The 13,472-nt window shown below is 44.9% G+C and overlaps 1 protein-coding gene across 1 annotated transcript; it reads right to left on the bottom strand.

Annotated features, from left to right (window-relative positions):
- Positions 1-10,453: 10,453 nt before the first annotated feature.
- On the bottom strand, positions 10,454-13,188 carry tcf21 (transcription factor 21). The gene is made up of 2 exons (XM_084700139.1): positions 12,531-13,188; positions 10,454-11,933 (listed from the first exon to the last, which is right to left on the bottom strand). Exons 1-2 carry the CDS (start codon positions 12,966-12,968, stop codon positions 11,847-11,849), a joined length of 525 nt encoding a protein of 174 aa, XP_084556265.1. The 5' UTR covers positions 12,969-13,188; the 3' UTR covers positions 10,454-11,846.
- Between the last annotated feature and the right edge of the window lie 284 nt (positions 13,189-13,472).

The raw sequence follows: 13,472 nt of genomic DNA, 5'->3' as shown, positions 1-13,472 counted from the left end.
GTGGTCCGCTCCAGCCATTCACACAAGGGCTGAATGGCATTGGCCGAAAACGTGGATGGGGTAGTGGAAGGGGTGGGTGGGTGGGTGGGGAGGGGGGGGTTATGGTAATGCGGGGATGTTATAGAGAGGGAATCTGAAAAGTGCGGAATACCTGACTTTGTGGCCAGAAAGAAAAGTGTGTGTGTGTTTCTGTGCAGGTGTGTGTATGTGTGTGCCATCTGTACCTGTACCATCTGTCTGTCTGCCATCTCACAGCTGCCTCGTCCGACCCACAATCCCTCTTTCTCTCTTCCCCGCAGCGTCTGAATAGCCCCCCCCCCCCACACACACACACACCAGCCTCCCCTCTTCAGCCATCATCCTTTCATCCCTCCATTCTCTCGGTCCCCCTGCCCTGACGTTTTCATCTCTGACGTGCACTGTCTTTCCCGCCGTGGCTCCCTGTTCTTATTTGATCTTTTTCTCACACTTTTTTCCCCCCCTCTCTTTCCATCGCCCTGACATCCATCCGTCTCGAACTCCGTCGCTCCCTTCCCTAATCCATGAGTCTGCCTTTGCCATCCCCGGAGCGCCCCCCTCATCCACCTCTCCCTTCCTCCACCCCTCCCTCACGCTTGTCCCCTTCTTTTTCTCCGTTCGGGTCACGTGCCCCTGTTTCACCTCACCACTCCTTCGCCCGCTGCCTCTCATCCACCTTTTCCTGTCTTCCTTCACAAGGCCCCTGAACTCACACACAGACACACATACATACACACACGTACATATACACACCGTGCCCCAGACAGCCCTCCAGTGTATCAGTCTGCCCCAAGGGAGCTTGGGTAACTCAGTCCCTTCTACCTGCCAACTGCTGTGTCACAAAGGAGTTCACGTTACGCACACACATACACACATTTGGGAGTTGTTCGAAACAAAGATACAAATGTGGGGCAAATGCAGTCTGGTTCACATGTGCTTACAAATGTTTAAACCTCTGTTTCTAATTGATCCTTTTTTCTCATGTTTTCTGTGTTTTCTCTGAGGTTGCTGAAGATTTGAGACACTGTGTGTGAGAGCGACAGTGTGTGTTTGTACTCCCACTTTAACCTTTTCATGAATTTCTCCACAACTTAGTGCCTTTCACCTGTTGCTCTTCCCCTGCCCTATCTCTCTTTCTCTCAGTGTCCTTGTCTACCTTTTAAACCAGACGTTCAAGAGAAAACATTTTATTCAAGATCTTGCACTCTCTCCTCTTCGTCGATCCTAAGACCATTTGTGTTGAACACTGAATGAGAGAGAGAAAGACAGTTGGTGTGTCTTGTGGATGTGTCGTGTTATCTCCACTGCAAACTTTAATTCTGATTTGATTGGAATTAAACAAGTTCTAATCCAGAGTTAATAGGGTTAGACCAAGTCTAATCCTGGTTTAATGAAAGCTGCTGCGGGATCCTGGACCCTGTCATCAAGTCGGACTTTAGACCATGATAATCCAAGTGGTGGATTAGCTGGCCACTTCAAGTTAAGTGTAGCTCATGTATGTGTGGTTTGGTACTGTGCTCTTGATTTGTGTGTATCTGTGTGTGCATGTGTGCGCGTGAGTGTCTGTGTGTGTGTTGAGTAGATTCAGTTGGTGTCACGATTGTTGGTGTGTGTAGTAGTGTGTCTTTGTGAGTGTGTGTGTGCTTCTGTCTGTGTGTGGGTACCTCAGCCCAATGTAATCGGACCCAGCACTCCCCTGTCAAAAATAAAAATCATTTGTCCGCTGCACGAGTGTGGCCATTAAATATGCATGGTGGGGGGAGGCTAGGGGAGGCAGGGCTTGGCGTTGGGGGGAAACTGATACGGAACCATCCGGAAGGGCATCGGAATACCAAGGTGGACAAATGGCATCTGGGGGTGGGGGATGGGGGGGGGAGGGTAAGCGTGAGAGAGAGGAAAAGAGGGAGAGAAAGAAAGAAAGAAAGAAAGAAAAAGAGGTAGAGAGGGGGATGGAGAGAGGCCACTAGAGGAGAGTTCTCTGAAGATGTCGACCATTTGCAGGAGAACGGCTCTCTAGTGCTTGAACACCTCTCTCTTTCTCAATTTTTTTCTCAATTGCTTCCTCTGTTTTCCCACGAAATATTTTCTTCTCTCTCCCTCTCACAGCTTCTTCCAACTCCCCCTTTCTGTCTTGGAGCTGTCATTACACAGCATATGAGTAGTGGGTGGCGTTTCTCTACTCACATGATAAATCTGTCAAACAGGCCAATGTGTGTGTGAGCGTGTGTACTAGTGTGTGTTTCTCAAGCATCGAAAATCCACCTGTCCCACAATATCCTATCTTGTAATTGTATTCTCATATCAAAGGATTTCTTTGTCTAAGTCATATGCACATGGTGGTCTTTTTGTATGTGTGTGTGTGTGTGTGTGGTGTGTATAAGAGTTTTTTGGGTTGAGGCATAAATGTTTATACGTTTTGACGTTTTTTAATGGATACCTCCCCATGTGTGTATTGCAAAGAGACAGAGAATAGAATGATAAGAAAAGGAGGAGAGAGGTCAGAACAAAGTTAGTTAAACTCCCACCTGCTGGCAGAGGAGAGGTATACACCGCTGTCTATCTCTCTCCTTCTCTGCCTTCCTCTGGCTCTCATCTCTCCTACTCTATTGCACTGTTCACACCATCTCTCTCTCTCTCTCTCTCTCTCTCTCTCTCTCTCTCTCTCTCTCTCTCTCTCTCTCTCTCTCTCTCTCTCTCTGTTTTCATTCCCTGGTCTGCACCATCTGCTTCCTATAACAACAGGGCCCAGCTCTGTTTAAAGAGCACCCCCCCCAAAATTGACATTTGTTCACGTACAACCAAAATAGCCCCTTTAAACAAAATGGTCCCTTTAAAAAAAAAAAAAACACATACTGCTGCTCTGGGTCTAGCTCCAACCTGGTCTCAATTAGAGAACCCCCAAATTTCCTTCACACCCAATGCTAGGAAGACCCCCAGATTACAGGAATATTTTCTTTCTAGCCGATGTTACTTTTCGGGGGAATTCCTCTGGATGATTGAAGCCATGTGCGGTTGGAATTCTGAGGTGTTCCCGAGTTTCGTTGCGGATAAATACGGCACATTGTAAAAACGACTGTGTTTTTCAGGGACGTCCCTGATTGTCGGAACGTTGTGTGGATTATGAATAAAGAGGGAGTCGAGGTCAGACTTCCATGTGGAAGGAGGCGGAGGCTTAATTTAGATCAAATAAACAAAGTCACCTGTGAGCGATTTGAGCCTGCTGGGTTATAATGACACACACACACGCACATGCATCCTGCTCACAGACACACACACACGCACAACCACACACAGGAGTGCGTTATAGGATGAACACTAAAACAGGTGTGTAGGCCTAAATCGTGAAGGTTCTAGTGCAGACATACACAAAGACACACACACACACTCAAGGATTAGACACAGCTTCTCATTAACAGCATGACTCAACACAAAACCTGAAGCACACAGTGAACCATTCCACTCTGTCTGTCTTTGAGTGATCCTGCTGTCCTGGTAATGCTTAAATCAACTGGACATGGTTTAGGTATCAAATACAGCAAGTTCCTTCTTCACTGGGGATTGATGATGGAGAAACCAAGATGTCCACTTTCAGGTCATCATCATTCAGTCAGAGAGAGGGGGGAAGGGGCTTGGAGCATCTAAATAGGTAAACCAAGAGAGATAGTAGAGAGAGAGAGAGAGAGAGAGAGAGAGAGAGGTGCTAAGAGCAACTGAAAAAAACAAAAGAGAGAGAGTTCACAGAAAGAGTTAGAAACAGAGAGAGGGAGAGAAAGAGAGAGAGAGAGAGAGAGAGAGAGAGAGAGAGAGAGAGAGGGAAATCACATCCTGATTTCAAACTTTCACAATTAAATTAGCCCTGCATAAGCTCTAATAAAAGGGATTTCACACATCCACCACCACACATGCACTCTCACACGTGTGCACACACACCCACACATACACACATACACAAACACACACACACACACACACACAGGTAATTAACCCCACCTGGGCAAACATAATTTAGTCAGACGCCCCTTCCGTCTGCTAACATTGACCTTAGAGAAAGAGTTTGTGTGTGACTGTGTACCTGAGTGTATGTGTGTGTGTGTCTCCAAACTCTAAACTTTCTCCTTTACCCGAAATTACATCTGACTCTTGACACTCCCCAAGCCTTAAATCGCCCAATTATATCCCCGTGCGCACACTTAGTAGGCTTAAGAAGCTGTCCCCTTTCAGAGCAGTCACGTACAGACAAATCAAAGTGGACGCTTTTACACACCATGCAATGGAGCAAAGACTGACCATGTGTGCTGTTGTATATAGCCTAGTGTTGTTCCAACCATTTTTTTTTTCTTTAACAAAATGAATTTCAGTTATTTGATTGCAACCAACCAGCAACGAAGAGTCCTTTAATAAAATAGATGTTTTCTTTTTATTTGTGTCTCCTCCTCACTTAAATGTGTTTTTTTTCCCATCTGTTCACTCTCTTGTGACACCTCTCTCAAACTCATACTTCTTCTGTTTTCCTCCCCCCTCTCTCTGTGACAGGACCCACGTGAAGGGACTTTGTGGTGACATGAATTAGGGTTGGGGTTTAAGAGTCTCATTGATGTGTTCCACCGCTGGTCCGAGGAAGGGCAGACAGAACCATGCTTGGGTCACATTCCTCTGCACTGTCTGCTGAACACTGATTACAAGACATAAATTAACACGTCTGTGTGTGTGTGTGTCGGGGAGAGAAGGAAGAGAGAGAGAGACGTTCGACAAGAAAGTGGACGACAGAGAGAGAAAGATGGAGAGAGAGAAAGGGTGGAAGAGAACGAGACAGGAGAGAGAGATAGAGAGAGATTTAAGTGGAAGAGACAGAGAGAGAGAAAGAGAGAGAGACAGAGAGAGAGAGAGAGAGAGAGAGAGAGAGAGAGAGAGAGAGAGAGAGAAAGGAAGAGAGAGAGAGAAAGCGACAGAGATAGACAGAGAGACCAAGAGAGATATCTCTGAGGCGCTGGGCTCATATTATCATTCTTCATTTGAGCCGCCACATAATGACCTAGTAGGAGGACCAGGTTAAAGGCATCCAACCAAAGATATTCATCTGTTCCACTTGTCAACTCAACTGCAACTGAAGTGTATGATTGCATGTGTGTATGTGGGTGTGTGTGTGGGTGCTTGGGTGTGCATGTGTGTGGCTGTGCTTGGGTGTGCAGGTGGGGGTGCGTGTGTGTGTGTGTAGGTGCTTGGGTGTGCTTTGGTGTGTGTGTGTGTGTGTGTGTGTGTGTGTGTGAGGTCTTGCCCTTCATGAGAGCTGACCTGGCTGTGACCTCCGACAGGCGACCAGATCACTTTCACATGTAGCACCTAGTGACATAGGGCAAACATGAACCCATGGCTCTTCAAAGCCTAGTGCCAGTTGAACTCCTGTCCTTATATTCCTCAAAGTTATGGAAGAACTGCATTTAGCATAGCTTTGTTGTTCATTTGAACTGGCAGCTTAATTATGCACTGCTACACTATATGTCACAGCAGTCAGGGTTAACTGGCACACAATTTAACTAGCACACATCACACTGCACAAGTTCAGAGTAGAGGAAAGGAAACCAATTTCACAGAAATTTTCAATAATACAAAAAGAAAGGCAGGTTATTGGTGGAAAGGAAGATAGCCTGAAGAAGAAAGACAACACAACAGAAATATATGGAAATGATAAGATAAATATTTAAAAAACATTCAAAGTGATTTCAGAGGTGAAGAAAGAGAAACTAAGATAGAAAGAAAGAGGGTGACATACAACAAGAAAATAAAATGGGAGTGTAGAGCACCTGTTATGGCCAATCTCTATCAACAACTTGCCCAGAGACAGGGGACCTAAACTGGGGAGAAAGGAGATTTCTGGGACCACACTCTCACCTACTGGTCAACATAAGTACTACAAGTAAATATCCCTACAACCACTTCTCTCTCCCAGACTCCTTACCCTCCCCACCCCACCTAGAGGCAGATTCTACCCCAAATAAAAATGTTACAGACCATTCCCTATAAGTGGACTGAGGGATGTCCTATACAAACTCATTTCCAAACCAAAGTAAAACATTGATGAAAGCCACACATCCAAAAGGGTATTAGTGGAAGGGGGTGGGAGGGAGCGTGGCTCTTTGAGGGAGGTGAGAGCCAGGAGTTGTGTTCTCGTGGCAGGTGGAACGCACCCAGCCCTCCCCCTTGTCATCCTGAGAGGGCGCCATCTGACCTGCCAACAGCAGGCACACAACGGAGGGAACAAACATGAGCATGCATGGGTCCACATACACACACGAAAACAACACGCACACATAGTGAGGGTATAGGAGGGGGGTGCTCTATGTTGGGTATCTGTTGGTCTGTATGTGGGCAGGGGGGTATTTGGGCAGGCCCTAGCTATTCCTGGCATGTTGTCCAGCCTGTGACTGTGTCAGTGTTCCCAGGGGAGGGATGATGCCAGACTTGCCACCTGACCCCAACGCCACCTGTCACCCCAGCCGTCCCCTCCTCTCCACCCCTACCCCCACTTGCAACTCTCTGTGTCCACTCTAACAATTTCTCTACTGCCCACCTCTGGTAGCCTCCTCCCCCAGCCCCCAGTGTTCCACTCTCTCCCCTCTGCCTGGCTCTGGTTTCTTCTCACGTTGCCATGGAATCTGGCGACCCCTTCTGGTATATTAAGATGATTAAGTTGTGGTGGTGTGTCTACGGGCAGATGTTTACCAACCCCACTGTCAAATGGATTTAAGAACAGAACACTACATAGCACAACTATCACACCAAGGAGGGGGCACTTAATGAAAATCAACTGGTCCATCACCATAAAACCTACTGAATGTATCTGTTTCTGGCCAATAACCACAACAAAAAACCTTCATGAAAACAGATCTCATGGAAGCCAATTAATAATGAAAGTTAACTAATCAATGAAAAGCATAAAACTCAAGACAAAGTTGCTTGTTGCTGAAACAAGGACTGAAAAACAAGGAGCCCTGAACAGCAAGGTGTTCCCATGTCCTCATAACAACATCACAAACAAATAACCTCAAAGTGATCAGTTATCTGTCCTGTATTTCATCAGAGACCTTGGGCACAGTTTCTGAAGACCCACCTGAAAACACATGTTGACCTTCTCATGCACTGCCCATCCACAGTGGAACTCTTTACAGTTGTTTCCGATTGCTTAGACTCAAAAATGTCTAATACCTAACACACAGTTAGTGAAACCTGACACTCAAGGAGCAAAACAGCAGGCCCAGATCTGCACAACTATAAGCACATTCACAGCCTCACACTATTTGATAAATACTACACACAGTTTTAAAAATTACTAAACACACGTTTGTACATTAGACACAGATATATAAGATGATGTTACTTAATTGCCTTTTCAAGACACATGCCACACATGTGAACACATGGATCAAACACGGACGTCAGGTGTACAAGCACTAAGTCCTTAATTGTAAACATACCAAGCAGGTATAAGCACTATAAAAAGGCAACAGGTCAGTGTACCTGTCCTCATCAAAAATGGAAGGCAATGTTGCAGGAAGAAGAAGAGGGAGAGTGAGGATGAGAGGGGAAGCCCTGGGAGGAAGAGTGGTAGGGAGAGGTAGACCTGGAGGCCATGGAAGAATAGGTCCAAATTCACAGTATCTAATGAAATTTGAACAACATCGGTTGACCATGTTGTGAACCATGGGGCAACACTGAGAGAGGCTGGATAGAGAGTTCAGGCCAAACTCAGCAGATATACTGTTGCAACAGTAATTTGGACATTTTGACAGGAACACAGGTGAAAACTATGATCTACTGTTTACAGTACAGTACAGTAGCCCACTATATGCACTACATCAGTACTTTTTTTTACACATTCACTGCAGTCCATGATTGAAACAATGTACTTCCCATGTCCTCATAACAACATCAGAAACAAATAACCTCAAAGTGATTAGTCATCTGTCCTGTATTTTATCGCAGACCTTGGGCACCGTTTCTAAAGACTCACCTGAAAACACATGTTGTCCTTCTCATGCATTGCCCATCTACAGTGGAACTCTTTTTAACACAGGGGACAGAGCCTGGAATCTCTCATTCACAATGAAGGGTACTGTATCTCTGGTGGCTTTGCTGCTGTGTCTGTTTGAGACTTGGGTTCAGGGGGAGAGTAAGGGGGTGATGAGGGACAGTGATGGGGGAGATATTGGGAAGGGAGAAATCCAGTCAGAGAGACAAAGCATCGAGGAGGCGATTGACCAGAGCACATCCAACTTGGTGACCACTGGTCCGCCTGACATCTGGGCTGAACTGCAGCAGCTGAGAGACATGGTGGTGGGGCAGAGAGTGGAGCTGAAGATCCTGGACTCCAGACTGAAGGAGACCCAGAGCCAGGTGGACAAACACAAGGTAGAGCTGGTCCTCACCAGGAACGATGTGGATGAGCTTAAGATGACCAACGCTGTTTTGGACTCCAGACTGAATTCCAGTGAGAACCAGGTCGGGAAGCTAACGAGACAGGATGCTGATCAAGCCATGGAGCTCCTCAACATGAAGACTGAAGTTCAGCTCCACCAGAACAAGCTTGCCCACTTGGAGAGGGAGAATGAGGACCAAGCCTCGGAGCTCTTAGACCTGAGGTAGAGACTGGAAACCAGTGAAAGTGATATTCAGTTCCACAACAACAGTATCAACGACTTGGAGAAGGAGAGCGGTGTCCAGGACAATGAACTATATGGTCTGACAGTCAACCAGAAAACCATGAAGAGCCAGTTGGAGGAACTGCAGAGAGAGAACGCCAAGTACACCTTCCATGCTGCTTTGACAAATTCTGGAGAAGTTGGACCCTACTCTGCAGATAGAATCCTGAAGTTCAGCAAAGTTCTCACCAATGTTGGTGACCGCTACAGCCCTGTGACAGGCCACTTTGTGGCGCCAGTGAGAGGAGTCTACTACGTCAGATTTACAGTGTGTGCCAACAACTTTAGGGGCCATATGGGTGTAAAACTGCATAAGAATGATGACGTGATCCTTTTCAATGAAAAGAACAAGGCTGATGATAATTGGGAGTACATCTCCAATGCTGCTGCTCTGTTGCTGAATGAAGGGGATCGGTTGTACCTGGAAATCCCTGCAGGTAGAAGGCTTTTTGATAATTTGAACAACCAGAGCACCTTTACTGGCTTCTTGCTGTTCCCCTTGAACAAATAAGGAGAATGTGGTATTCTACTAAAAGAAAGGTGAAATAATTACTGTCTTGAATCTTTTGGCACAATGTAGGGAGTCAGGTGGCTGACCGGTTAGGTACTCGGGCTAGTAATCGGAAGGTCGCTGGTTCGATTCCCGGCTGTGCCAATATGACATTGTGTCCATGGGCAAAGCACTTCACCCTGCTTGCCTCGGGGGGAATGTATCTGTACTTACTTTAAGTCGCTCTGAATAAGAGCGTCTACTAAATGACTGAAGTAGTCACTGAATGTACAATGTAGGCTACTCTCTGGCACTGCCATATCAGCCCTGTGTAATTTGCTTTTAATTTTTGTATAAGTATGATGACATGATGATTGTATGATGACACAGCACAGAGATCTTGTGTTATTCACTGAATACTTTGTCAGATCTCATTTAAAATGTATACATGAGTACCCCAATAAAGATTAGGAAAAATAGACAATTTGTGTCTTGTTCAATGAGACTAAAGAGCAAGTGGTGTTCTTGTGTAGCATGGCAGTGTGTGAGAAAGAGGAGAGACAGGGGCGGGATGCGGGGGCTGGGGGGTGGGGGGTGAGACCAAAAAAAATCTCAAGCAGGGGGGAAACATTTTAAACAAAATATGATTTCTCGTCCCTTTTTCCCAACCCTCATTGGCAGTCGTCCAACAAAACAATTAGCCAGTCCTCAGCGCATGGGAATCCCTCTCTCCGCAGTCTCTCTAATGACCAACCTCCCTCTCCTCCTCCTCCACTCTTGGATCTTCACCGCACCTCCCTCTCTCCCTCAGACCCGGGCAGCCCCTCCGCGCAGCTGGCCGCAGTGCAAGGCGGCCAAGTTTATTTTCTCCACGGTGGTCCCTTTGGGGTGACGGCGAGGGCTTGCCACATCGCCGCTGATGTATTGGGTGAGGGTCCTTCGAGCAGGAAGTCGTTGGGACTCTTACAACATTACAATACTCTCACTTTTAACTTTCTTCTATACCCAAGCGCAGTAATCTAAATTTCATTAGGCCTATGTATTGTCCAGGATTGAGTCATTTAAAAACAATGTTTCTGAAAATCTCCGTTATTAGAATTATGAAAACATATTTTTAGAACTATTGGCTGATGTCGCTTAAATTAGGATAGAGGTTACAATAGTGAATTATAATTTCGGTTTGTCCTATTATTCAACAAGTTTTAGGCAGACGGACAATTGAACATTTAAATTTCGATAAAAAAGTGGATATCAAGACTTAAATAATTTAATAATCTTTTAACAATATCAATAATGGAAAAAAGAACTGTCGACCCCCCAAAAATAATCACAAACATTTGTCGTAATTGACCAAAGTTTTATCAACAGTTTGTCCCACAAAAAAGTTTGAATTCCACACTAGGATTCCCTTAACGTTCTCTGTTATTAAGATGATTTCCCTTCGGGGCCGTTGAGAGGGTCATCCCGTCAGTGTATTCTAAGAATAACACTAGGCCTTAATGGATGGATGCGAGGGACTTTGTTATTATAGCAAGAGCCGTTCTTGTGCGCTTCTCCGAATGAGGAATTATTTGATTGAGCGAAATTGTTGAGACAGGAGTAGGCCTAAAGTGTGTACGTGTGTGGGTATGCATGCCTCCATTACAGACCCAAGATAATACAGAAAGAGAAAGAGACGAATAAGAAGGCTGCACAGAGACACTGGCTATCCCAAAATGCACAGGCGCACTGCTCCGCAAGAGCCGCATAAATATCTGTCGACAGTATGTAAACACTGCGGTCATAACCCGCGTGAATTAAACAACGCGTCTAAATCTGGATTAAGCGCTGCATCCACATTTACCACTTTGTCTGACCTTCAACAATGAACTTTCAAACCAGCATACCTCTGCTATTACTGCATTATTGATGGAATTTTTTTATGTCAAATGAACGAAACTGTGGAACACAAAATCTCAGATAAATTGCCATGTCTGTGGAAAATCGTTTTGGTTCCAAGTCATCATTGATAGCAACTGTTTGTTTATATAATGATAAGCATATCGAGATAGTAGCCATCAACTGTTTGCGTTTCGTGATTAAGAAAACAAATAGGCTTGAGGACTATCTGTTTTTACTGATGCTCTTTGTTTCAGTCCAAGCATTGCTTAGAGAATTTGAAGGAATGGAGGAGATAAGAAAATTAGGGTCATGGCGGTAGGTTTTGCCCGTGGGTCCACAGCAAAACATAGGTCAAGATAATGACAGAATCCTACTTTGTTTACAACAATGCATAGTATCATGCGGAACAGTATTATATTTTATTTACATAGAATCTGGAAAAATACACCACTTTCTCACCGGCGCTTCCATGTAGGCCATTGACTGGTAGACCTACCTAACTCAAAAATGTGACAGCGTTATGGCGTTGAAAGATTATAAAAACTAATATACAAAAGATTCAGTCTTTTTTGTCTTTGAACCAGCAAAGACAACATCTGGTGGCTTCTTTAAATAATAAACAAAACAGTGTCTCTTTACGGCAACACACGAAAGAGTGCACGCGCTCCCTCGGTTATTCCCACTCGAAAGTCTGTGGAGATGACGTGCATGTCCCTCTATCCCTCAGATATGTGTCTCGTGGAAAGCAGAACAGTGTAGCATCAGGAAGCAGTTCCACACAGCCGTGTTGTATTGAGCATCTCCTTCAGATCGTTCTCTGGTTTGCCTGCGACCATGAAAGGCCACGTCTGGAACGAACAGAAAACAGGACAATGTAGGCCACATTTTATTACAACAAATAGAGTCTACATATACATATTTAAATACACGCACTGATCAGTGCGCTGCATAATAATTTCACAACAACAAAGCCATAATCGAGTAATTTATTGTGATTGTGTTATGGCTCCAGCTACCATTTAAATCCAAAGAGGTTTAAAAAATGAGGTTTTCAAATGCCCATGGACTACGTATAAGGTAGCCTACATGAATGTTCAAGGTGCATGTAGCTATGAATCTACTTCGAGTGCATTAAGACAGTAAAACAATTGGAATATTTTCGAGTGTGCCCAACAGCAACTTTATTGTAGCATTTGTGTGAATAGCGCAGTTAAATCATGTTTAATATTGTTTTGTCATTTTATAGGCTATATGTTTTGTTTTAAGCGCGCAGTTATTTGGCCTATTGAATGCACACACAAATTTAAATTGCAGTGTGTGATATAGTAGGCCTATTTTTTTAATACATTAAAATTGTAATTGTGCCTTTCTTTGCCGTTACTTACTTACTTACTTACTTACTTACTTACTTTCTTACTTACTTTATTAGAGCCTAAAAAGCTTACCAGATTTACTGGGTGAATATATCCGTTCTCGTATTTGTCGTTGGCCAAAATTTGTCGCAGGTGAGCAATGTAGCTTGATGCCAAACGCAGCGTGTCCAGTTTGGATAGCTTGGTATCCGGGGGTACCCATGGTAATGTAGTCTTCAGCCGAGAGAAGGCTTTGGACAACACTCGCATCCTTGCTCGTTCCCGTGCATTAGCAGCGTTCCTTTGCACCTGCTTGCCCTCCTGTGCCACACCATTGCGCGTGGTTTTCCGAGACGAAGTCTTCCTTTTCTTTACCGAACCGTCCGCCCTGTCATTCACTGAGCTACCCTCACAGTTTGAACTCTCCTCGGTGCTTTCATTCGACGTTCCTGAATCTTTACCAGAAGAGCCGAATTTCAGAATGCCGTCCAAAAGTTCGTCATCGACGTCGCTGAGGGACCCCGTGGACATGATCTCTCCGTTGGTGCGGCTTCAAAACATGTGGGATGTCGGACAGACAAACTAACGGAAGGGATAAGTGAGCTCGCCGGTGTGCGCTCGGAATGTTTCATATACTCATGAAGCGGCAAAGGATGAAGGAGACACTGTAAGCCCGCGCTGGTAGGATCTGACCATTTATCTCCGTGACCAGGGGCGTGACCGAGAACCGTGGGAGGGGACCACGAGGATACACTTACAATGTTCCTATTTTCAATGCATTCAAAACTTCCAGTCTTTTGGGGAAATGTTCATGAAGAACTCAGACAGACAAGTGGGTGCAAATAAGCTCCATGAAGTAGCCTATCACACCAAAAAAGTATGAAGCAGCATTATTGTTGTTACATATCACGTTACGGAATACAACATTATTCATTTTTATGGAATAATGGATAGTTTATGCGTTATTACCAATTTTAAAATGCAGTCTTCATCATTAGTGGCCACCATGATAATCACTTATTCTTCTAAACTCTT

Source organism: Hypomesus nipponensis, chromosome 6 (genome assembly GCF_054491055.1).
Source record: "Hypomesus nipponensis isolate SF chromosome 6, ASM5449105v1, whole genome shotgun sequence".
NCBI classification, from domain to species: Eukaryota; Metazoa; Chordata; class Actinopteri; order Osmeriformes; family Osmeridae; genus Hypomesus; species Hypomesus nipponensis.
Note: the sequence above shows the minus strand (reverse complement) of the source record. Positions and strands in the feature narration are given on the sequence as shown.

What these genes read in the sequence shown, in the direction of transcription:
- tcf21 (XM_084700139.1), bottom strand. Translation starts at nt 12,968, where the DNA reads ATGTCCACGGGGTCCCTCAGCGACGTCGATGACGAACTTTTGGACGGC. An exon ending in ATATTCACCCAGTAAATCTG is followed by an intron (nt 11,934 to 12,530) that starts GTAAGCTTTTTA and finishes TGTTCGTTCCAG; the next exon opens with ACGTGGCCTTTCATGGTCGC.